The following is a 25,774-nucleotide window of genomic DNA, read 5'->3' on the forward strand; positions in this document are numbered from 1 at the left end:
TGGATATCCCTGTTCACCCAAGGTTTCCAGTTGGGAAACACGCGGATTTGCTTCTTTGGCACACAGTCTTCTACACACTTACAAATGAAGTCAGTTACTGTAGTGGCGTACTCGTTCAGGCTGGTCGCAGAGTTTTTAAATACTGACCAGTCCACTGACACTAAGCAGTAGGAGATCATCAGATTCCTCAGACCATCAATGCACAACTTTCTTTGACGGATTCTCCTGCTTCAGTTTTTGCTTATAAGCCAGGAGCAGGAGCATAGCCTTGTGGTCAGATTTGCCAAAGTGTGGGTGGGTGATAGAGCGGTAGGCATGTTTGATATTTGTGTAGCAGTGGTCCAGGATGTTTGGGCCTCTGGTGGAACAGATTTGCCAAGCCTGTGTGAATCTCCGCACCACTGGGTCAGGATTCGTGTGGGCAAGAATTGCTGCAGCTATTTTCCAGCGTGACACAGCCGCAGTGGACCTTGCATTGAGCCAACTATTAGGGAGTTTCCCCCAAAGTCCACCGGAGACAACCCCCCACCAGAGACACCAGTCATTGGAGACTCCCCCTGGAAGCCTCCCAAAAAGAGGCCCCTGCCTGGGAGCGAGGGAGCAGTCCAGACAAGAGACAGTGAGAAAAAAAAAATCACTGCTTTAAAGCAACTCACCCGCTGGCTCAGGTAGAGAAAACAGCACCTGTAAATTCCTAGAAAGGGAAAACCTCATCACCTGGGTTTTAACCCCCTCAGATCTTTGCTTAGTAAGACTTTCATTCACATCAAGGTGAAATCGATTTTACTAGGCTGTGATTGACAGCTTATACACACAGCCAGCTGTCTGGATTGCTTAATCCATTTTTGGATTGTTTATTCTCCTTTCCTTTCATGCTTGAGTGGATGTCAAGTAGCCTGCTGTGGAACTAACTGCAATGTTTATAAACATCTAACTGTGATTGATAGCTCTTGGACCACATCAAAGCCAGTTAAATGCGCTCTCTTCCTCTTTTTCTCTGCAGAACGCACTTAACTGCCTGTGGTCTGGTCCAAGAGTTGTCAATCACAGTTAGATGTTTATAAACATTGAGGGAAGTGATTCATTGATATTTAGTGGTACAAAACTATTTTACAAACACTGGCACACTGATGGACCAAAATTATAAAGTACAAATGTATATGCCATGAGAATGATTATTGAGAATGCATGCTCAAGTACTTAATAATCAGAAATGCATTGCACAAAGTTGTGAATACAGTGTAAAAAAAAATAAAAAAATTTCAGTACTGCCTTTCATATATTCAGGATGCATCCTGAGAGTGAAGCACTTAATGTTTTTGGTCAGTTGGGCTGATATCTATAGAAAATTCCCTTTTTAAAATTCTATAATTTGGCAATTTCAGAAACCCTGAATCCTGACTGTTTATAAAAAAAAATTGTTGTCATACTTCTAATCGTTTCTTCTTTTTTCTAAGAATACCTTTGTAGGACTGACTAATCTTGGAGCTACTTGTTACGTTAACACCTTGCTTCAGGTTTGGTTTCACAACCTTGAGTTGCGGCAAGCACTGTATCTCTGCCATGGTCCTCGAAAGGAGATAGGAACTGGAGAGGGGATTGAGGAAGATGCTGGTGAGTATTGGCAGTGAATTAACCTGGAGAAAATTGAGAAAAAACTGAGCGTCTTTGACTGCAGTTCAGTGCAGTAGTTTCTAATATTTTCTGTTTTATTATTTGATGTAATAATATTTATCAGTGTCACAAGTAGGCTTACATTAACATTGCAATGAAGTTACTGTGATGTTTGGGCAGGGCCTAGATGATATGCATAATCATCAATTCAGCTCAACACAAACTTACCCAGAACTTGATATGGTAGTTCCCATTAAACAGTGTAAAAATAAGCTGCTGTGGAAAAGTCCCAGTACATGGATATGGTCAAATGCGTTGTCATAGAACATGGGTTCTGTATGATCATTAACTGTTGTGTTCTTGATCTTGGCTCAAGTTGTGTGGAGAAGAATTGAGTGAGAAAGCCTGTGCTTGAAGCAACCCCAGGAGCAGGTTTGACAGTCCTGGGTTAAAGTTCCTTGTTCTCTTTTTTGGGTAGGGAATAGTGTATCACTCACTGCATGATGAAGGTAGAAATTGTCACAGTGAGGATCAGTTTTAAGGATGGTATTTTGTGGCCAGGGCATGTGTCTCTGATTTTCTTCCCTGGTTTCCTCTGTTATTGGATCAGACATTCAGTATGGATGTTCAATGTCTGTTAATGTGTAAACCATGGCTTTTTTGAAGTTGACTTTTGCTATGAGAACTAGACATAAGGAGCAAGGAAGAGATATGCAAAAATATAAGACTGGTCGTAATTGTTCAAAACCGGGGCCCCAATTCACCTTTCTCCAAGAACGCACGAGTTATTTCAACTGTGTTCAACTTTTAGTGATCTATACTAGATTAGAGTAACTTGTACTCAAATCCCCTCAGTTACATTTGTGTAAATGAATACCCTTTGTCAATGCTAAATTCTCATTGACTGGATACGTTCATCGAATGCTCAGTAATGTTCTATGTTCTATACATATGGACGATAAGGGAATAGTGTAGATGGGCTTTAGAGTGGTTTCACAGGTCGGCGCAGCATCGAGGGCCCAAGGGCCTGTACTGCGCTGTAATGTTCTATGTTCTAAAACTTGTTTGTTTTCTGCATTATTTTATTGTGTTTGCATTTCCATTGTACATTTCTGTGCTGTAACATATAACCTAAATTGTCTGTGCCGGTGGTTCTGCTCCACATGAACCTCTTCACACTTTCATCTAACCCTATCTGCGTATCCTTTTCTTACTTGTGTACTTAGCTGGCTTCCTCATAGAGGCACCATCTCCATCAACGGCATTAAGAACCATTCAGTTAATTGATACAAATTTCTTTTAAATTTGCTCAATTATGTGGCCAAAACTTTAGCGACTTTGGCTAATTTAATATACACCTACTGTCACAGCATGACAACCTTTTGATTGCAGTTATCCTAATGTGAGTGGGATTGATTTCAAATTAATATATTCTATGGAGTTATTTTTATTTTAAACTCTTATGAAGACTATTGTTTGAAGATGAATGTTATTTCCCAGTGCGCTGTTGTCTGAGCATAATGTTATACATCATGAATGCCCAATTCTTGACATTCTGGTATATACAAATACATTTGCGTAATTATAAAATGGAAATATGTGCTCAGTTTATAAAGTGAAAATGTTCCCTCACCACCATCCCAGTGGTCATGCTGTAGAGATCAAAACTGCACTAATGCCTGGCAAACAAATTAGGAGCAGGAGTAAGCTATGGCCCCTCGAACCTGCTCCGCCTTCAATAAAGATCATGGCTGATCTGATTGTAATCTCTTCCCCACATTCCTGCTGACCCGATGCCCTTTCACGTCCTTGTTAATCAAGAATCTATCTAGCTCTGCCTTATAAATATACAAAGACTCTGCTTCAACTGCGTTTTGAGGAAGAGTTCCAGAGACTCCCAACACTCAGAGAAAAGATTTTACCTTACCTTCATCTTCGATGCGCGACCCCTTACTTTTAAACAGTGACCTCTAGTTCTAAATTCTCCTACAAGAGGAAACATTCTCTCCACATCCACCCTGTTATCTTAAAGGTTTGAAGAACAATACAGCACAGGAACATGCCCTTCGGCCTTCCAAGCATGTACTGGTCATGATCCTAACCTTGGCCAAAGTCCTCAGCACTTGCTTATGCCGTATCCCTCTAAACCCATCCTATCCATGTATTTGTAAAGATGCCTTCTGAATGCCGTTAATGTATCTAACGGCGTTCAAAAAGTTGCCTTTCTAAACTCTCTTCTAATCTCTCGTGGATACAAACCTAACCTCGCGAACCTTTCCCCATAAGACAATTCACCTATTCCTGGTATGAGTCTCGTAAACCTTCTCTGAACTGTTTCTAACACGTTTACATCTTTAGAAAAGGAGATCAATACTATGCACAATATCCAGATATGGTCTCACTAATGCCCTGTACAGCGGAAGCATAATCTCCCTAGTTTTATTTCCCTCACAATATACAGTAACATTCTATTAGCTTTCCTAATTACTTGCTGTACCTGTATACTAACCATTTCTGGTTAATGGACATGGGTACCCAGGTCTCTCTCTGCACCTCAGCTCTGCAATCTCTCAATATTTAGATAATATGCTTTTTTATTCTTCATGCCAAAATAGATAATTGCACATTTTTAGACATTATGATCCATTTGCCAGATATTTTGCCGACTCACTTAATCTATCTATGTTCCTTTGTAACCTCCACAATTTACTTTTCTACCTATCTGTGTCATCTGCAAATTTAGCAACTTTTACAATTTGTGTAAATTACTTGGATGAAGGGACTGCATCCAAGTAATTTACACAAATTGTAAAAGTTGAGGCCTCAGCATTGATCTCTGTGGCACACCACTTGTCATATCCTGCCAATCAGTAAAAGACCAATTAATGCCAACTATTTTTGTTAATAAATAAATAATTATTTAAATCTTTTATTGTTACATTAACACTGCAATGACATTACTGTGAAAAGCCCCTAGTTGCTACATTCCGGCGCCTGTTCGGGTAAACAGAGGGAAAATTCAGATATCTCAGCTGGTACGGGAATTGAACCTGCGCTGCTGGCCTTGTTCTGTATCACAAACCAGCTGTCTAGCCCACTGAACTTACCAATCTTCACCAATCATAACATGCCAATATGTTACCCCCCTATACCATGAGCTTTTATTTTCTGCAATAACTGCTAATGAAGCACCTTATCAAATTCCTTCTGAAAATCTGAGTACGATACATCTACCCTTTATCCATAGCACATGTGACTCCTTCAGTGATCTCCAATAAATTGGTTTAGCATCATTTCCCTTTCACAAAACCATGTTGACTCTGCCTTATTGCCTTGAATTTTTCCAAGTGCCCTACTGAAACATGTTTAAAAATGGTTTCTAACCCCTGGTAGCCCGGCGGAGGATCTTGCTCATGTGGAAGGACGTGAAGCCCCCCAGTGTGGAAGCCTGGATAAATGACATGGCAGGGTTCATTAAGCTGGAGAGGATAAAGTTTGCCTTGAGAGGGTCTGCGCAGGGGTTCTTCAGGCGGTGGCAACCGTTCCTAGACTATCTCGCGGAGCATTAGAATGAGGTCGGTCAGCAGCAGCAACCCAGGGAGGGGGGGGGGGGGGGGGGGGGGGTATTTGGGCGGGCGGGGGAGGTTTTGTTTCCTAGGGGTACTTGTAAAAAAGCATATGGGAAAGTTATGTGCGGGAGAAACCCATTGTATAAGTTCTGTAGTATGTTTGATTGATATGTTTCTGTTCTGTTCTGTTCTTTTCTCTTTCTCTTTTCTGTTACGGGGGGGGGGGGTTTAATTGGTTGAAAATTTTTGTTGGAAAAACTTTGAATAAACATTTTTTTTTTAAAAATGGTTTCTAACATTTTCCCAATTACAGATGTTAGGTTAACTGTCTTGTAGTTTCCTGCTTTCTGTCTCCCTCCCTTTTTGCATAAAGGAGTTACATTTGCTATCTTTCAGCCTAATGGGATCATCCTGGAGTCTAGGGAATTTTGTAAAATTAAAACCAATGCATCAACTATCTCATTAGTCACTTCTTTTAAGACCTTAGGGTGAAGTCTACCAGGACCCTGGGATTTGTCAGCACACAGAACAAACAATTTGCTCAATGCCACTTCCCTTGCGATTGTGATTTTCCTGAGTTCCTCTTTCACTTTTCCTGAGTTAAACAATTTCTGGGATGTTACTTGTGTCCCCGATAGGAAGACCAATGCAAAGTACCAGTTTAATTAATCTGCCATCACCCTGCTTTCCATTATCAATTCCCCAGATGCACTTTATATGAGAACAGGAGTTGTAAGAGTTTTGTTAACTCTTATTTAAACATCTTGTCATTCTTTGATCTTTATATTCTTTCCAATCTCCTGACCAGCCATCATCTTTGCGCACATAATATGCTTCTTCTTTAAGTTTGATACTGTTGTTAACATTTTTTAGTTAGCCATTGTCAACGGGCTCTCCCCTTGGAATTTTCTTTCTCATTGGTATGTGTGTATTCTGAAATATCCCTTTAAATATCTTCCATCGAACTTCTCATTGATCATATTAAGCGTATTTGTTAGTTCACTCTAGCTAGCTCCGCTTTCTCGTCCTCATAATTGCCCTTATTTAAGTTTAAAACACTAGTCTTGGATGCACTCTTCTCTCCCTCAAACTGAATGTAAAATTCAAATATTATGATTGCTGCTACCTAAATGCACCTTCACTGTGAGGCTGGCTATCAATTAATCCTATCTCATTGCACAATTCTAGGTCTTGTATAGACGGCCCTCTGGTTGGCTGCAGAATGTGCTGTTCCACGAAACTATCGTGAAAACATTCGATGACCTCCTCATCTATGCCACCTTTGCCCAATCTGTATGTAGATTAAAGTCCCCCATGAATATCACCATACCTTCATGACAAGCTCCTATTATCTCTTCTTTCATACTCTGTCCTACTCTGTAGTTAGAATTAGGGGACCTTTACACCACTTGCATAGATAAATAGAAGATCGGAGCAGAAGGAGGCCTTTTGGTCCTTCGAGCCTGCTGTGCCATTTATCACGATCATGGCTGATCATCCAACACAATAACCTAATCCTGCCTTTGATCCCATTCTCCCCAAGTGCTATATCTAGCCGCCACTTGAATATATTCAATGTTTTAGCATCAACTACTTCTTGTGGTAATGAATTCCACAGGCTCACCACTCTGAGTGAAGAAATGTCTCCTCATCTCTGTCTGAAATGGTTTACCCTGAATCCTCAGACTGTGACCCTGGTTCTGGACACATCCACCATTGGGAACATCTTCCCTGCATCTACCCTGTCTAGTCCTGTTAGAATTTTATAAGTCTCTATGAGATCCCCCCTCATTCTTCTGAATTCCAGAAAAAACAATCCTAACCTAGTCAATTTCTCCTCCTATGACAGTCCCGCCATCCTGGAATCAGTCTGGTAAACCTTCGCTGCACTCCCTTGAGAGCGAGAACATCCTTCCTCAGAAACGGAGACCAAAACTGCACACACTATTCTAGGTGTTGCTTCACCAAGACCCTGTATAATTGCCACAACGCATCCCTGCTCCGGTACTCAAAACCTCTCGCAATGAAGGCCAACACACCATTAGCCTTCTTTACCGCCTGCTGCACCTGCATGCTTACCTTCAGCAATTGGTGCACAAGGCCACCCAGGTCCAAGTGACTTTCTTGCCGTTATCACTTCTCATCTGAACCCAAACTGCTTCTACACCCTGGTTTTCTGAAGTTTGGTCATCCCAAAGTTCTTAGCCTGCACAGTGGATGAAGCAGCAATTTTGCTTTTCGTGAGATGCTCTCAATAGTAATGAGAGTTTCTCAGGTATTTAAAAAAAAACTAGGACCTTTTATTCACTGCACTTGAAAGGTGAAGGTAGTTTCTTGTGTGGAGGTGTTGGCTCTCTTCAAGCGATGTGGACTTTAACTTTGTAGAAGAAATAGACTTAAATGCAGCACAGTTGCGTTATGAAGACAGATTTGGAAAGAAGCCTGAATGATCATTAAATCAGACTATGCTGATATCAAAACCATTAGAACTGAGAGCTTTAAAGTGCCTGTAGGCAGCTTTGCTAAAAGACTGAGTAGAGCTAACCAGTTTACACAGCTGATTGGTAAACTACATAAAAGTATTGTGCAGTGCTTAATCTTGGCTCCATTTCAGTATACCTGCAGTATATTATAGAGTTGAGACCAGAGTAAAGTGTTCTTTATGGGTTGTTCTGTAAAATGGAATGTAGAGGCAGTGCGATCGATGGAAGTGGTGCCAATTCAATACAAATGTGTTTTAGCGAGCAAAATTTAACTATTTACATTCACGTTATAACAAGAAATGACCGCTAAAGTGGATTGTTTTGTCTGTGCTGCTCTATTGGCTATATAGCCTGAAGATGAAGCATTCTAGTGAAAAACAAGATTAATTGCAAATAATAATCAGTTGCTAATGTTGTGTTTTCTACCTCCAGAATTTGAACCGCAGTCCATCTGTGAGCACCTTCAGTACTTGTTTGCCTTGCTGCAAAGTAGCAATAGACGGTACATCGATCCTTCTGGTTTTGTAAAAGCATTGGGCCTGGATACAGGGCAACAGCAGGTAAACGGGATATGAATCCAAGCAACTAGTTTGCCAAGGAATAGGATGGGTGGATTAGGATTCCTATGACTTCCAAGTTACAAATAAATACAGCAGTTAAACTCAATCCAACTTAAACAATAGGAAATTCTTTGTTTTGCTATGATTTTCTGTTGCCTCATGGTTGGGACTATAATTTCTTGAGTATTAAATATCAAGTCAGAGGATATTTCATGTTTAGATTGTGGTTTTGTGTTCAATGTTGTGAGAGCATATCGAAACATAATTGGTGTAACAGTAGACAGGGGAATCTAATGTCTAATCTAACAGTGGTGCCTCAATTAAAAAGAAGTAAGCTCTCAAATGCTGGAAAGCTGCAAAAACACATGTAACGGTTAGCATCGACAAGACAATTAACATTTTGGGTAGATTTTTAAACACAACTTTTTTTAAAATACAAATTTAGAGTACCCAATTCATTTTTTTCCAATTAAGAAGCAATTTAGCGTGGCCAATCCATCTACCCTGCACATCTTTGGGTTCTGGGGGCGAAGCCCACGCAAACATGGGGAGAATGTGCAAACTCCACACAGACAGTGACCAGAGCCGGGATCGAACCTGGGACCTCAGCGCCGTGAGACAGCAATGCTAACCACTGCGCCACCGTGCTGCCTTTAAGCAAATGTTGCGAAGAGACCAGGGAGAGCGTCCAGTAGAATCTAGAAGACTAGAGATAGGAACAATGTTTGAACTCGTGAGTTTCTGTGGCTAAGCAGAAAGCTTAAAGACAAAGGCAGCAGATGATGTAGTCAATATCATGGGAGGTGAGAGCGGAGGAGGATCAAGGGAATAATTGTTTTTGAGACCACGTAATCCAGGGTCAGAATGTGGAAAGGCAGGTGAAAATCTGGCAGGAGTTACAGGAAAAAAATTTCAGGCATCGGTTAATTGCTTGTAAATTAGTGACCATTCATCTTTCACAAAAGCAAAATGCTGAAGGTACTGGAAATCTGGAAAACGAATGCTGCAAATACTAAGCAGGTCATGCAGCATCTCTGGAGACACAGATATTTTGTTATCTGAATGGAGTGGTCTGCTGGGGTTTGATGGCAGCGTTTTCAGTGCTGTTAACTACAGTTTACAGATTATTTATAGTGCTTGTATTTCAAGAGCTGTATTAAACTTTTAAAGTGCCGTTGTAGTAATAATTATAGCTTTAAAATGTTTGGTCTTTTCTGTAATGTCCAGAGTGCTGAAATAAAAGATAATTTCACAGAGAATGTTTGCGGTTGAGGGTCCACTTTTTTCATAGATGCTTGGCCACAAACTAGATGTGGCTAAAAGACTAGTGAAATGAAAATGAAATGAAAATCGCTTATTGTCACAAGTAGGCTTCAAATGAAGTTACTGTGAAAAGCCCCTAGTCGCCACATTCCAGCGCCTGTTCGGGGAGGCTGGTACGGGAATTGAACCGTGCTGCTGGCCTGCCTTGGTCTGCTTTCAAAGCCAGTGACTTAGCCCTGTGCTAAACAGCCCCTTGTTGATCACAACTTTATTAAATTGTTGTTAGGAATCTGAAGGTTATATTGGTAATGACACGATTCGCTTCACAATGTCATAATGACAAAATGTCATTAAGATTTTCCCGTTTTATAACCTTTCCTAACCATTAATTTATGTATTGCTTAGTTAACTATATCCGGTCGTGAGGATAACTAAGTTTATTTTGTTTCTTAAAAATATTAATCACTTGCAATTGCACCCGCAGGATGCACAAGAATTCTCCAAGCTTTTTATGTCACTGCTAGAGGACACACTATCAAAGCAGAACAATCCCGATGTACAAAATATTATACAGCAGCAGTTCTGTGGACAGTATGCCTACGTCACAGTGTGAGTGTGCTGGAATCTATTGCTGAACTTTGATTGTGCTGCAGAACATCTCAGATATACGTCAGAGTGTAAAAAGTAAAGAAATTGCGGCAGGAAAAGGAAGAGAAACAGAAGCTGGTAACTTGTGTCCCCCTTTTTGTTGCTGGTAGTGTTGGGAGTGGATGTTCTTTTGTGACTGGTGTGTTTGGCTGATTTGATTTATTTCGATTTGGGAATATGATTTTTAAAGTATATGTTTTTCCGTGCTACTCAATGTCTCGTTCATATCCATCTTCTGTAGAATATTAACAAAAATGCACCCCGTGGTTCAGTAATGTAACATTTCAATTGGTTCAGAGGCTAATCATTACAAGGAGAAAAGTTTTAAACGTATGGAATAGAGGATGTTTTGGATTCCCTGTCATGCACTTAATTGGAACATTGTCACTCAAACTGTAATGAGCACTCATCTGATTAGCTCATTTCAATATCTTATACCATTATCTGAAGATTAGACAATGGTTCATACCTTCCATTACATATGCGGCATGGTGTTGCAGTGGTTAGCACTGCTGCCTCACAGCACCAGGGAACCGAGTTCAATTCAGGCCTCGGGTGACTTTGTGGAGTTTGCACTTCCTCCCCGTGACTGCTTGGGATTCCTCCGGGTGCTCCGGTTTCTCCCGCAGTCCAAAGATGTACAGGTTAGGTGGATTGGCCATGCTAAATTGTCACTTAGTGTTCACAAGGTTAGGTGGGGTTACAGGGATAGGGTGTAGGTGTGGGCTTAAGTAGGGTGCTCTTTCCAAGGGCCGGTGCAGACTCGATGGGCCGAATTGCCTCCTCCTGCATTGTAATTCTATGAAGAAGTTATTTCTTCCTATCTGTTAGCTTTAAGATGTTTTTGTCCTGTGTCAAGAACTTCAGAAATGCTACACTACTACACTTCATTCCATGCATAATTTTTCAATTAGCCAAGCTGCCTTAGTTTTTAAAAAACCTACAAATGCAGAAATATATACCACAACGTCCCCGTTTGCAGAACAAACAGCAATGCAGTATTGCAAAGAATATATTTCAAACCATGATGGTGAAACAAGCCAATGGATTCGAGGCCACTAAACTGTGGCACTAACCCATTAGGGATAAAATCAATTACTGCCTGGAATAATTTGTCCTGTCATCGTCAATTCTTGTGTGAATCAAAAATTATCTGAGAAATTGGTGGAAACATTCAGGGTATTCTGAAGCAGTCTACACCTGAAATGTTAATTTCTCCACTCCAGGAAACAGGAGCAGGAGTAGACCAGATGGTCCCTCGTGTCTGCTCCATCCAGTAAGCTCATGGCTGATCTGACCTTGGCCTCAACTACACAAGTGTTCCTCAAAACACTTGACTCCCCTATCGTTCAAGAAATTGTCTATCTCAGCCTTGAGCATGTTCAACAACTTAGTCTCCATAGCTTTCTGGAGTACAGAATTCCAACGATTCACAGTCCTCTGAACTAAGAAATTCTCATAATTTACTTTTTAAATGGGGCATTCCTTATGCTGAAACTGTGCCCTCTACATTTAGATTCTCCCAGGGGGAAACATCCTCTCAGCATCTATCCTGACATGTGCCCTCAGAATCTTGTGTTTCGATGGGATGACCTCTCATTCTTCTAAAAATCCAATGAGTACAGATTCAACCTGATCAACCTTTCCATATAAGACAACCCTCTCATCCCAGGAATCAACCAACAATTTTGCCTCCTTACATTTTTTCCCAACTCTGACCTTATTTGCTGATGCACTCCTAATGTTTTAAGTTCTGTTCTGTCATACTCTGTTTATCATTACCTATATCACTACCCTACACTATTGGCTTGTGCCTTCTCTTTCACTTTCTATATTTCTCAGTTGCAGTCACCATCCTCACTCCTCAACTATTTAATTTAAAGCCCCATCTACAGCTTTACTTATTCCATTCACCAAGTCATTGAACCCAGCATGCTTCAAGTGAGGCTGCCCCAAAATATACCTCCCTTTTTCCCCAGTACTGATATCAGTGCCCCATGAATTAAATTCCATTTCTTCCATAATATTATCTTTTGAAGAGACAACTCTTTTCTAATTAGGCGAGATATCTTGCTTCTCGAGTTAGGGGGTCACTGTATAAAAATAAGGTGCCGCTCATTTGGTGAGGTGAATTATTTTGAGGGTTGTGAGTCTTTGGAACTCTCTTCCTCAAAAGGCAGTGGAAACAGCATCTTTAAATATTTTTAAGGCAGAGGTAGATAGATTCTTGATTAACAAAGGGGTGAAAGATTATCAGGGGTGGGCAGGAATGTGGGTTGAGGTCACAACCAGATCAGCCGTGATCTTATTGAATGGCAGATTAGGCTCGAGGGACCAAGTGGACTACTCCTAATTTGTATGTTCGTAAGTTTGACCTACAGGCATTGAGGCAGGATCTTTGGATGGTGTTCTAACTGTAGCTGTAGAAGAATTTTGGTCAAGTTTTTGGAACCGTCTATGTGCATTTTATACTTTCCACTTAATGGGCTAGTTTTGAACTCCGCGCTAAGAGCTCCTCTGTGGCATGGGCTGCTTCATTATCTGAGTTGCAAACTGAACTGAACACTGCAATCAGTGAACGTCCCCACTTCTAACCTAAAATGGAGGGAGCTTCAGGCAGCATGATGGTGCAGTGGTTAGCATTGCTTCCTCATGGCGGCGAGGTCCCAGGTTCGAACCCGGCTCTGGGTCACTGGCCGTGTGGAGTTTGCACATTCTCCACATTTTTAGGTGAGTTTCGCCCCACAACCCAAAGATGTGCAGGGTAGGTGGATTGGCCTCGATAAATTGCCACTTAATTGGAAAAAATGAATTGGGTACTCTAAATTTATAAAAGAAAAGATGGAGGGAGCAGCTGAAGATGGTTGGGCTCAGGCCACAGCCCCGAGGAACTCTTGCAGCAATGTCCTCGGGCTTGTATCACTCTCCAACAACCAAACCATCTTTGTACTAGTTATGACTCTGGCCATTGGAGAGTTTCCCCCCTATTCCCATTGATCCCAGTTCTGCCAGGGTTTACTGCTGCGAGTCTTCATCAAATGATGTCAAGAGCAACCATTCTCACGTCCCCTCTAAAATTCAGCTCTAATGTTTGGACCAAGGCTGTAATGAGACCTGGAGCTGAGTGATCCTGGTGGAACCTAAACTTTGGCATTGGTGAGTAGATTACTGGGGGCAGGTTTAGCTCAGCTAGCCGGACAGCTAGTTTGTGATGCAGAGGAAGGCTAACTGTGTGGGTTGAGGTTATTCATGAAGGCCGTACCCTTCTCAACCTTGCCCCTCGCCTGAGATGTGGTGACCCTCCGGTAAATCACCACCAGTCAGCTCTGCCCCTCAAAGGGGAATGCATGGCGACTTTACTTTTTACTTGTAAGTAAGTGTCACTTGATGGTACTGCCGACAACACCTTTTTTTGCTGATTTTGGAAAGTAGACTGGGCAGTAATTAGCTGACTGGATTTGCCCTGTGTTTTGTGGCCAGGACATACCTGGGTACGTGCTAGTGTTGAAGTTGTCAGCAATAGCTTGGCTAGAGGCACAGTTACTTCTGACATGCAAATTTACACTTCACTTGGGATGTTAGCAAGATACATCCAGTGCACACAGTCATTTCTTCATATCACATGGGTGAATTGAATTGTCTGAAAACTGACATCTGTGACGATGGGTCCTCGGGAGGCGGCTAAGATGGATCATCTACTTCACACTTCTGGCTGAAGATAGTTGGAAAGGCTTCAATCTTGTCTTTTGAACTGATGTGCTGGACTCCCATATCCCTGAAGATTACACCGAGATGTAGGATTAGGGAACAAGAGTAGGCCTTTCAGCCTGCTGCATCATTCAGTCAGTTCATGGATGATCTGATTGTGGCCTTAACCCCACTTTCTTGTTTACCTCACATAACATTTGGCTCTCTTGTCTATCAAAAATCTGTCTAACCAACCTTGAATAAATTGAAAGCCCCCAGCCTCTGATTTCAGGGGAAGAGAGTGTCACAGACTAGCGACCCTCTGAGAAAATTTCTCCTTCTCCATCTTAAAAGGGAGACCTTTTGTTCCTCAACTCTGTCCCCTAGTTCTAATCTCCCCCACAAGAGTAAACATAACCCTGGTACCTACCTTATCATTTCTCTGGATCTTATATGTTTCAATAAAATCCTCTCATCTAACATCCAATGGGTCTAGGCCCAACCTGTTCAGCAATTTTGTCATAAGACAAGCCCTTTAATCCCAGGAATGAGTTGAATGAGCCTCCTCTGAACTGCTAATGCAATTATATATTTTTTCAAGTAAGGAAAGGAAAACTATATACAGTATTCCAAATGTGGTCCCATTGGGCTGGCCTTGGTCACAATGGATAGTGTCCTGAGTGTGACTACAGGACTGAGTGGCCACTCCTACTAATACTGTCATGTGTACATTGAGGATGAGATCAAGTAAATTGATCCCTCCTTTTCAGCCGCAAGCAGGGTCTGGCAAGCATGTCCGTAAGGATTTGGCTAACAGTGGTTTTCCAGAGCAGCAACAGGTGACAGACATTGAAGTCACCACCAAGAACACATTCTGTGCTACCTACTTGCTTTCCCCAATGGTGTACATGGAGGAGTACTGATTCATCTCTTTTAGGCGGCAATAGGCAAGAGATTTCATTGTCATGACATTCCATTGAGTTTGGAGTCGATATTGAGGACTCCCAGATCACTCCTCGCCAACTGTATACAAACTGTGCCATCACTTCTGGGATAGGACTTGCTCAGGGATGGAGTATAAAGCCAATCTCTCAGAACCGTACCCGTGTCAGGCTGTTGCTTGACTAGTCTATGGGACAGCTGTCCCAATGTTTGAAGAGGAGTTTTCAGGGTAGACTGAGCAGTATCTTTCTTTGTTGTGTCCAAATTCAATGTCCAGGTTGATGCGGGATGACCAGTTTTATATTAATACATTTTTGCAGAGTGATTTGATGCAACTGAGTGCCTTGCTGGACCATTTCAGAGGGCATTTAAGAGTCAGCCACATTTACCATGGGTGTGGAGTCACATATAGGCCAGACCAGATAAGGATGGTAGATTCCCATCCCTAAAGGACATTTGTGAAGCAGATGGGTTTTCCCAACAATCTGACAGTTTTGTAGTCTCTTAGTAAAGCTAGCTTATCAATTCCAATTTTACTTACTTAAAAGTAGTTAAATTCCTCAGCTGCCACATTGCTGTTTGGATGCATGTCTTCTGAGCATTAGCCTAGCATTACCACTATGCTATTGTACCCAGTTATGGCCGCAATTAATTAGGTATTCTCTTACCATTTGTTGATTAATTCAGGATCAATACACATCACTAAGTCTATTATGACCAGTTCTCATGTTGGTTCCAGAGCTTATTGTTCCTGAAAACGGTGTCAAATACACTGGAGAAATTGCCTGCCTTTGGGACATGAGCTGTATCTCTTCCAGTCAGTGAAAGCTGAAATGTCCAATTATCGCCACTGTTTTTGCAACAATCTGCTCTTATTGTGTTTGTGCATTCAGTTGCTTTATCACTACTGTCAGAGGTTCTACAAAACTCCCACCAAATGAATTCATTTTTTTCTGTTTTGAATTCTATGCAGTTTCTACTACCTATGCGACCTGATGCTTCCACTTTCCACAGTTCCATTTTTTCCATTTCCCTGGTTATCCATCACCTCCCAATTGTGCCCAACTTGTAGTCTTGTCTTGGGGATGGCCGCCATATTATACCCTTTAAACTGGTTTAAATGCTTTGTTTTATTTCTCATATGTATCAAACTCTCTTTTTTGAGCAATAGACCCTTTTGTCCTGATGCTGGTTTCCTCGATATTTAAATGAGTACACTTGTTTTCTCCTCCTGTTATATTTTATCAGTTGCATTATTTCCTTTTTCTTTCTAAACTGAAGTATTTACATTACCTTAACATTCTTTATAATCTGGACTTTGGTCTTATTCCTTTTTCTTTAGTGAGTAATTTTTTTCACACTGAAATTGCACTCTCAGAATTACAGGATAATACAATGCAGAAGAGACCCTTTGAGTCTGCACTGATGGATGAAACACTTAAATCCCCCCTAAAGCTCCTGCCCCTCACCATGAATCTGTGTCCCCTCATAAGTGACCCTTCAACTAAGGGGAACAGCTGCTCCCTATCCACCCTGTCCATGCCCCTCATAATCTTGTACAACTCAACCAGTTCACCCTTCCATCTTCTCTGCTCCAACAAAAGCAACCCAAGCAAATACAACCTCTCATCATAACTTACCTGTTCCATCCCAGGCTGGTGAATCGCCCCTGCACCCCCTCCAGTTCAATCACATCCTTCCTATAATGTGATGACCAGATTTGCATACATCGCGCCAGCTGTGGCCTCACCAAATTTCTATACAACTCAAACATGACCTCCCTGCCTTTGTAATCAATGCCTCGATTGATAAATACAAATGTCCCATATGCCTTTTTCACCACCCTATCAACCCGCCCTTCAGAGACCTATGGACCAATATGCCAAGGTCCCTTTGTTCCTCAGAACTTCCCAGTGTCAGGCCATTCATTGAATACTTCCTTCTCACTTCTTCCAAAAGTGTATAACCTCACACTTTTCAACGTTAAATTCCATCTGCCACTTTTCTGCCCATTTGACCATCCCGTCTATAACTTCCTGTAATCCAAATCACATTGCTGTGAGTCTGGAATCGCATGTAGGCCAGACCAGCTAAGGACAGCAAATGTCCTTCCCTAAAGGACATTAGTGAGCCAGATGGGTTTTTACAACAATTGACAATGGTTTCATGACACTGCCACCTCTGGACGAACCCTAGCATTGACCCTCTTGGGGCAAACTTTATTTTCTCAAATCTTAGAAACCAGGCCATGTCACTAACCAAATCTCTGAATTCGGGGGCTTTGAGTCCCTCCACGCTAACAATATCCGTCTCCGGGCTGCCAAGAAGGCAAAGGCCGAGACGTCAGTCTCTCTCACTCCCTGGACTCCCGGATCTTCCGACACTCCAAAAATCGCCACCTCTGGACTTGGCACCACCCTTGTTTTTAACACCGTGGACATGACATCTGTAAAACCCTGCCCAAATCCCCTAAGCTTCGAACATGCCCAAAACATATGGACATGGTTTGCTGGCCCTCCCCCACATCTTGCACACCTGTCCACTATCCCAAAAACTTGCTCATCCAAGCCACCGTCATGTGTGCCCGGTGAACCACCTTAAACTGAATCAGGCTGAGCCTGGCACATGATGAGGCGTACTGACTGCTTAACGCATCCACCCAAAAACTTGCCTCAATCTCCTCCACACCCCCCCCCCCCCCCCCCCCCCCCCCAATTTCTCCTCCTAATCTTTCAAACAGGGGAAGCTCCTATCTATAAATAGATCCCCTATCCTCTCAATCCCTGCTCTCTGCCATCTCCGAAACCCCCCCCATCCAGCCTTCCCGGTACAAACCGATGGTTACTGCAAATTGGGGCCCAGACCGATGCTCCCTCCATTCTCCTATGCTTCTTCCACTGCCCCCAGACTCTCACGGCTGCCACTGCCACCGGGCTTGTGGAGCACCGGGCTGGCAAGAACGGCAGAGGTGCCGTTACCAATGCCCCCAAACGTGTGTCCTTGCATGATGCCGCCTCTACTCGCTCCCACAACCCCCTCCACCCCCCCCCCCCCCCCCAAACTACCCACTTCCTAATCATGACTATATTTGTGGCCCAGTAATAGTTGCTAAAGTTTGGCAGCGCCAACCCACCCTACCCTCGGCCACGCTCCAGCAACACTTTCTTCACTCGCGGGGTTTACCCGCCCACACAAAACCCAAAATCGCCTTGTCCATTAGTTTAAAAAAGGCCCTCGGGATGAAGTTGGGGGTCATTGAAAAACAAACACAAAACTCGGGAGGTCCCCCCCCCCCCCCGGACCAAGCCCTTAGTGCCATCGCCAGCGGCTCTATGGCTAAAGTGAACATCAGTGGGGAGAGGGGACATCCCTGCCTAGTCCCCGGTGCAATTTAATAGTCCAATGTCAACCGATTTGTTAGGACACTCGCCACCGGTGCCGAGTGCAACAACTGAACCCAATCAATAAAGCTCTGCCCAAACCCGAACTGCCCCAACACCTCCTACAAATAGATCCATTCCACCTAGTCGAAGGCTGTTCCTGTGTCCATCGCAACCACTACTTCCACCTCCCTCCCCGCTGGGGGCATCATGATCACGTTTAAGAGCCTTCTAACATTGACCGTTAGCTGTCTGCCCTTAACAAACCCCGCCTGGTCCTCCCCTATCACCTCTGGGACACAATCTTCTATCCTTGAGGACAAGATTTTAGCCAACAGTTTGGCATCAGCATTCAATAGGGAGATTGGCCTGTATGACCCCATATCTCGGTTCTTCTCCCGCTTCAGGATCCATGAGATTGAGGCCTGTGACATTGTCGGGGGAAGTATCCCCGCTCCCTTGCCTCATTAAATGTTCTCTTAATTCCAAATTTTTATCGAATTCAAATTTCATCTGTCGTGGTGGGATTCAAACTCCGTTTCCAGAGCATTATCCTGGACCTCTGGATTACTAGTCCAGTGACAATACCACTACTCCACCGCATCCCCAGATCAATGTTACAAAACCAATATAAGGAAATCCATTGAAATCTGGGTTAGAGGAAGAGAGTTGGATAATATTCCTGTAAATTACTGGTACAAAAGTAGCAATCGTTTTGTGAGATGAGATTCACAGTTTGCTATTGGTCTCGTTTTTGATGCTGGTCATTAGATGTACTTCAGTACAAAATAATCTGCATAAGTTATACTGTACCAATTTGGATTTGAGTCAATATCCATACTGGTTTAGTGTTTGCACCATTTTTCACTGAATAAAATGTGTGTTAAGTAGGTTTTTCTAGGTCCAGTGCTGTGGACAGTTGGGCTTGATTTGGCTGTGTAGGTTTATGCAGATGAAGTTGCGTAATTTCATTGGAATTCACCAAGTGACTATTGGGTTCAAGAGAACACACTGTACTTTGTAGAAATAATAATCTTTATTAGTGTCACAAGTAGGCTTACATTAGCACTGCAATGAAGTTACTGTGAAAATCCCCATGTCGCCATACTACGGCACCTGTTGGGGTACACTGAGGGAGAATTCAGAATGTCCAATTCACCTAACAAGAACGTCTTTCGGGACTAAGATTGTCTATGTACCAGGACCTCAGAGGCAGCAAGTAAGTAATTGTATTCAACATGGAGATTGAATTATAATATGCAGGTTATTGGTATTTTGCTGAATTACAGTAGAGGAACTCTTCATTTCAAACAACTTTTCATTTAGGATGTTATCCATAGATTCCCTACAGTGCAGAAGGAGGCCATTTGGCTGATCAAATCTATACCAACCCTCTGAAAGAGCACTCTACCCAAGTCCACTCCTCTGCCCTATTCCTGTAACCCCATCTAGCTTTGGACACGAAGGGGACCTTTAGCATGGCGAATCCATCTAACCACATCTTTGGATACCAAGAAGCAATTTATCATGGCCAATCCAGTGAGAGGAAACCAGAGCACCCGGAGGAACGTTACGCAGACACGGGGAGAAAGTTACGCAAACTACACACAGACAGTCACCCATGGCCGCAGTTGAACCGGGGTCCATGATACTGTGAGACAGCAGTGCTGACCACCGTGCCGACCCTGTTAAATTAAGTGTTTAGGTAGTCGATGTCTGTCTCAATGGATGTTTTTAAAAATAAATATTTTGGTCCCATTGAAATGTTTGTGTTTTATTGCCCTTTATAATGTTAGGTTCTTTATTTATCCTAGTATTGTAAATGATCTCAGTGAGGTTAAGTAGTATGACATTCATTAGTACCAAACAATGAATTCACTGCTCACAGTCCATTATCTCGTACTATTTATTGGTTAAATATAAAGGCCATTCCTTTTCATCAATAGTGAAGAAAGGTTTTCAGTGATTAGATATTCCTGTATGTTGAAACTCTTGTATGTTCTTGAACTCTACCTTAAAGAGGCAGTTAAGATGGAGCTTTCCAGTGTGCTATCTCATCATGTAATGGTCTTTTGCAGGAATTAGTTTTCGTGATACTGTGCTCGCCTTAGCTTCCCATTCAATATGGGGTGCAGTGACACATCATTCTTTTTTCAGTTCCACTACTGTCATACTCCTCCACTGGCCTATTGCCCATTCTCTGGCTACTCCAATTAGAGACTCAAAAGCAGGGGGAGACTGGCACAGTGGTAATCTCATTGGACTTGTAATTTGGAGACCCAAGCTAATGTTCTGGAGGCACGGGTTCATATCCCAACACGGCAGCTAATTCAATTGAATATATCTGGAATTGAAAGCTAAATTGCCCCTTAATTGGAAAAAAAAATAATTGGGTACTCTAAATTTATTTTTTTTTTTAAATAAAAAAAATTCTGTTGATAAGGTGTTTATTGTTTGAAAACTGGTTCTTCTAACGTGATGAACAATGGCGCAGATAGTAAATTGTCACTTTGCTTTCTAAGCAAGCAGCCTCGACAAAATGATCATATTCTCATTTCTGAGTCAGTGGGTCCTGGGTTCAAACCCATGTTCTAAAGATTTGCACGAGCAAGCTAAACTTATAAATTTAGAGTACCCAATTCATTTTTTCCAATTAAGGAGCAATTTAGCATGTTCAATCCACCTACCCTGCACATCTTTGGGTTGTGGGGGTGAAACCCACGCAAACACGGGGAGAATGTGCAAACTCCACACGGACAGTGACCCAGAGCCGGGATCGAACCTGGGACCTTGGTGCCGTGAGGACTGCAGTGCTACCACTGCGCCACCGTGCTGCCCTACGAGCAATCTAAACTAATAGTTGATTACAGCACCAAGGAACCACTGCTCTCTCAGAGTTGCTGTCTTTAGCTGAGATGGTAACCTTGGACCCTGTCAGGTTTCTGAAATTGGTGCACTGTAGACATTACGTTATTCGGCACTATCATATTCTAGTAACTGGAATTTCTGATAGCTCGGTTTTTGTTTTCTTGTAAAGCTGGTCTGAAGGTCAGAAACAGCGTCAAGTGGCGGTTTCCAAAACCCCAGAGTCGGGGTTGGTTTGCAGTTTTAAAGCCGGCTGGAAACCCATAATGTTGCCTGAAAATCAAAAGCAGCGGTTCCTGCTCGGAACGACTGTGGGTGAAACTGACACGGCTCTAAAGCCAGTCTGAAGGACATGATGTCTGTCAGCTTGATCCTCAATTGTTGTGGTTTTACTGCCCTTGGCTCTTGACCACCAGCTGCTTTCCCCGCTCCTCTCAAACCCTCAAAGGAGAGCAACACCTTGTGTAAATCTCTGTTAAACAGCACCTCCCGTTCCTGGAGCATGCCGGATAACAAAAGTTTTACTGTTTTCAGCCATGCGTCGGGGAGTTTTCTGGGTTGAGTCAATATTTGCCCCCAATCAACATCAAACATCACCACGGCAGATTGGTTATTTATCTTGGTGCAGCTTTCTGGGAGTTTGCAGGTGCAAATTGGTTGCTGTTTCTCTAGGCTACAACACTGGTTACACTTCAAAAATACTTCATTGGCTACAATGTGCATTGGGATGTCTTACGGTCATGTTGAAAGGTGATATACAAATGCAAGATATTCATTTTTCTTGTATGATTTGCCTGGGAATCTCTTATTATGTGTTTGTTAGTTACCTCTCATTGTAATACATTTTGATGGTTCTTCTGCCTTTGCTGGGATTATTTTATAATTGCTTTTCGAGTAGGTGCACAGGGCCAACCGGCTAATTGCATTCCCAAAGCTTTTTCCATTGCGGCTGAAATGCTGTGTTTTCATGATGGATTCCTCCCATCACCGCTGAGATCGGGAGACTTCTGTGTGGAGAGTTATTGTGTGTTGGTATTCTCAGAGCATTTTCAATTGTAATGGAATGTTTACACTTGTTACAGATGTTTGTGCGCTGTAATCATTGGTGTTTTGTGGAGTTTGTTTGGGCAGATTGTGAATAAATCCTTTATCTTGTAAAGAAATGCATCAGGTTGATTTAGATTGATCTGGATTCAGTCATAAACCTAGTAGGGCATAGATGAACATAATCTTTAATTTCTTGTGAGTGTGTATGGTTGATTCCTTGAAGTGCATGGCCCAAATTTGTTTGCGCAGCAACTTGATAGGATTAGCTTGGGCACAGCCTATGCGAGGATGTTCAGGCTCTGTATGACCTTGCGGCGGCTCAGAGGGACCATTGGCGATGACAAACTAAAGATGCACTGTGATTATAATTCAGGTATAATCCAAACACTGCTCATTCAGTCATCTTGAAAAGTCAGTTGCTATGAGTAGACGTGCATCTTCAATCAACTGAAACTTGCATGCTGACGAGCACTGTGACTGGAATAACATTCCATTGGAGTAACCATTGCTGTTTTTATCACACGTCTAAGCAGTGGTGGTCACTGGGGCTGCTCTCCTGTACAAATTGAGCAGTGGAAAATAACACTGGCTGATTGATTTCTTCAGCTTCAAGCTGATGGCCAAATTGGTTTCAGAAAGTCTCAGCAAGAAAGTAGAAAACAAAGATTTGACTTCAGTGATGATTGAACAGTTCCAGAATGTGCTGGTCTTTAGAGGTAATTCCAGCCAATGACAGTCGAACTGAGTCACTGAATCAGCCCCTCCTGATCACCTTGTATAAGCAGCAGGAACTATATGGAAACTCCCAGCTCCTGTGCAATCTTGCAGTGCTTCCAAACTGCAGAATTCCTCTGAAGGAGGAAACATATTTTTGTTCCTCTGCAATTCAAATCATAGAATTCCTACAGTGCAGAAGGAGGCTATTCAGCCCATCAAGTTTGCACCGACCCTCAGAAGGAGCTCCCTACCTAGGTCCACTCCCCAGCCCCATCCGGTAATCCCACCTAACCAGCACATCTTTGGACTGTGGGAAGAAACTGGAGCACCCACGCAGACACGGGGCGAATGCAAATTCCATACAGTCAGCCACCCAAGGTTGGAATAGAACCCCGGTTCCTGGTATTGTGAGGAGCAGTGCTAACCACTGTATCACCGTGCCGCCCATAAGAAATCATTCACAGTTAGGCAATCAGCAAAGCCGTTATTTGAGGTAGATAAGTTATGAATTCATGCAACCTCTTAATTGCCTGCCCTGGAAATCTGGCTGAGAGCTCAAACCTAACATTTCAAAAATGACTGTCTAAGCGAGCTTACTCATATCAGATTCTGATTGCAGGCATTGATATACTCTACCTCATCCTGCTCCTGTTTTCTCTCTCTCTCTCTCTCTCTCTCTCTCTTTCTCCCCCCCCCCCCCCGCAATATGACTATTAATCTCCTCAAAATCATCAACTGAGATAAGACTCAACTGTCTATAATATCAGTCCACAAAGACCAAAACTCATTTTCAGAATGCAATTCCTGATGCCACTCTTCAGAATACATTGGCCTATTGTATGCAGAAAAGCTTGATTGAGGCAAGGTGGAGTTCTGCTTATCGATATGATAGAGTTTTAGCGTGAACAAATTTTAAAGCTATCTTCCAGTAGTTTATAAGGAATTAACTTTGGGATAAATGGGCTTTTACATGAGAGCAATAAAAAACCTGTAATTAAAAATAAGAACTGTTGAATTAAAGTGTTTTAAAAAACACCTTGCACGAAACCGGGCATCCCAAAGCACTTTACAGCCAATGAAGTACTTTTTATTGATATGTAGTCACTTGTAATGTAGGGAACATGACAGCCAATTTACACAAGTTCTCAAACCATGATTTATATTTGTGATGCTGATTGAGGGATAAATGTTAGCTGTGATGTCAGGGTTAACTCCACTGCACTGCTTCAAAATAATGCCTGGGGGTTCACCTGAGAAGACAGACACGGAGCCTTGGTTTAATGTCTCATCTGAAAAATGTCCCCTCAGGTAATGGAACACTTCTGCACTAAACTGGAGAGTTCACTTTGATTTTTGGCCTCAAGTTCTGTCAGGTTGCATCTGTAGAGAGGGAAACAATTAAAATTTCAGGTCAAAATCTTTTTTTGTCAGAACTGGACAATGTTAGGAGGTGAAAGTGGTTTTGAGCAGGCATCAAGGCAGGGAAAACGTGGGGGGTGGGGAACAAAAGGGAAGGTCTATGATAGGATAACAGGTAGGAGGAATGAAATGACAAAGGCAATATAATGGCCTCAAAACCTATATTCTTTTTGATTCAAATTGTTGGAAAAATCAAAACCGACATAGATGGTTAACTGCTTATCACCAAAACCTATGATAAACCAAATTAGATTCGAGACTGTTTTCAGAAAAATATTGATCCTTTGATGCTTGATCTTGCATCTGATACCCAGTCTTGGATGAGCAGAAATTTTCTCCAGTTAAATGTTGGGTCAACCAAAGTAATTGAGCTGAATTTTTGTCTTTTGTTCGGTAAGCGTTAGTCGGGCCATTTCCCGACTTTGCAATCCTGGCTTCGGAAAGTCACCAGTTCACCTGAATTTTGGTATTCGAGAGTCAGGTGTGGGCTGGAGTTAGGGCCATTACCAACAGGGACAGCACCAGAGGCGGGCTGATGCAGGCGTCGTTAGAAGGCCCGCCTCCTGTCTCTGGCAACTGCATCAACAAAGCAAACTGAACAGATGGCCAGATATCTGTTTGGGAAAATGAACTTCATTATGATTGGCTGCCTGAGCTCCAAGATACTCCAATAGATTCTGGTTTGATGGGGCATGTTTACCTAGCCGCGAAGGGGACTGCTAGCTTTGTTTGACCGTTTAATGAGCTTGTAAAAAGTTTTTATTTGAAGCAGGTGTGCTCGGCTTTGGGATTGGAAAATCAGGTTATGCCACAACCTCCGTTCCCTAGCCTCCGATTCAGTCATGAAGAGTCATCTTGGACTCGAAGCATGAATTCTATCTTTCTCTCTCTCTCTCTCTCTCTCTCTCTCTCTCTCTCTCTCTCTCTCTCCACAGACGCTGCCTGACCTCCCTTAGTTTTCTCAGCGCTTCCTGTTTTTATTTCAGGTCTGCATCCGCAGTGTTTTAATTTTACTTTGGTTCAATCACCTCCCTGGGTGTTGTTGAGCTGAACCAGGCTGTTTGTTTGTAACTGCTATCCTTTTTGAGTCTCTTTTTGAGAACCGAGTTTCTGACTCCCGATCCTCGCCGTCACCTAGACGACTATTTCTCCATAAATATTACATAGAACATAGAACAATACAGCGCAGTACAGGCCCTTCGGCCCACGATGTTGCACCAAAACAAAAGCCATCTAACCTACACTATGCCATTATCATCCATATGTTTATCCAATAAACTTTTAAATGTCCTCAATGTTGGCGAGTTCACTACTGTAGCAGGTAGGGCATTCCACGGCCTCACTACTCTTTGCGTAAAGAACCTACCTCTGACCTCTGTCCTATATCTATTACCCCTCAGTTTAAAGTTATGTCCCCTCGTGCCAGCCATATCCATCCGCGGGAGAAGGCTCTCACTGTCCACCCTATCCAACCCCCTGATCATTTTGTATGCCTCTATTAAGTCTCCTCTTAACCTTCTTCTCTCCAACGAAAACAACCTCAAGTCCATCAGCCTTTCCTCATAAGATTTTCCCTCCAT

At 42.6% G+C, this 25,774-nt stretch overlaps 1 protein-coding gene across 4 annotated transcripts in view; it reads left to right on the forward strand.

Moving 5' to 3' along the window:
* The window catches only part of usp48 (ubiquitin specific peptidase 48), a 198,459-nt gene that overhangs the window by 24,145 nt on the left and 148,540 nt on the right, over positions 1 to 25,774 (forward strand). For all 4 annotated transcript variants that reach the window (XM_072478568.1, XM_072478566.1, XM_072478565.1 and 1 more), the window contains exons 3-5: positions 1,458 to 1,614; positions 8,099 to 8,226; positions 9,974 to 10,098. In XM_072478568.1, the coding sequence (XP_072334669.1) occupies positions 1,458 to 1,614; positions 8,099 to 8,226; positions 9,974 to 10,098 (410 nt within the window). The remainder of the gene's footprint in view (positions 1 to 1,457; positions 1,615 to 8,098; positions 8,227 to 9,973; positions 10,099 to 25,774) is intronic.

This window comes from Scyliorhinus torazame, chromosome 16 (genome assembly GCF_047496885.1).
Source record: "Scyliorhinus torazame isolate Kashiwa2021f chromosome 16, sScyTor2.1, whole genome shotgun sequence".
Taxonomy (NCBI): domain Eukaryota; kingdom Metazoa; phylum Chordata; class Chondrichthyes; order Carcharhiniformes; family Scyliorhinidae; genus Scyliorhinus; species Scyliorhinus torazame.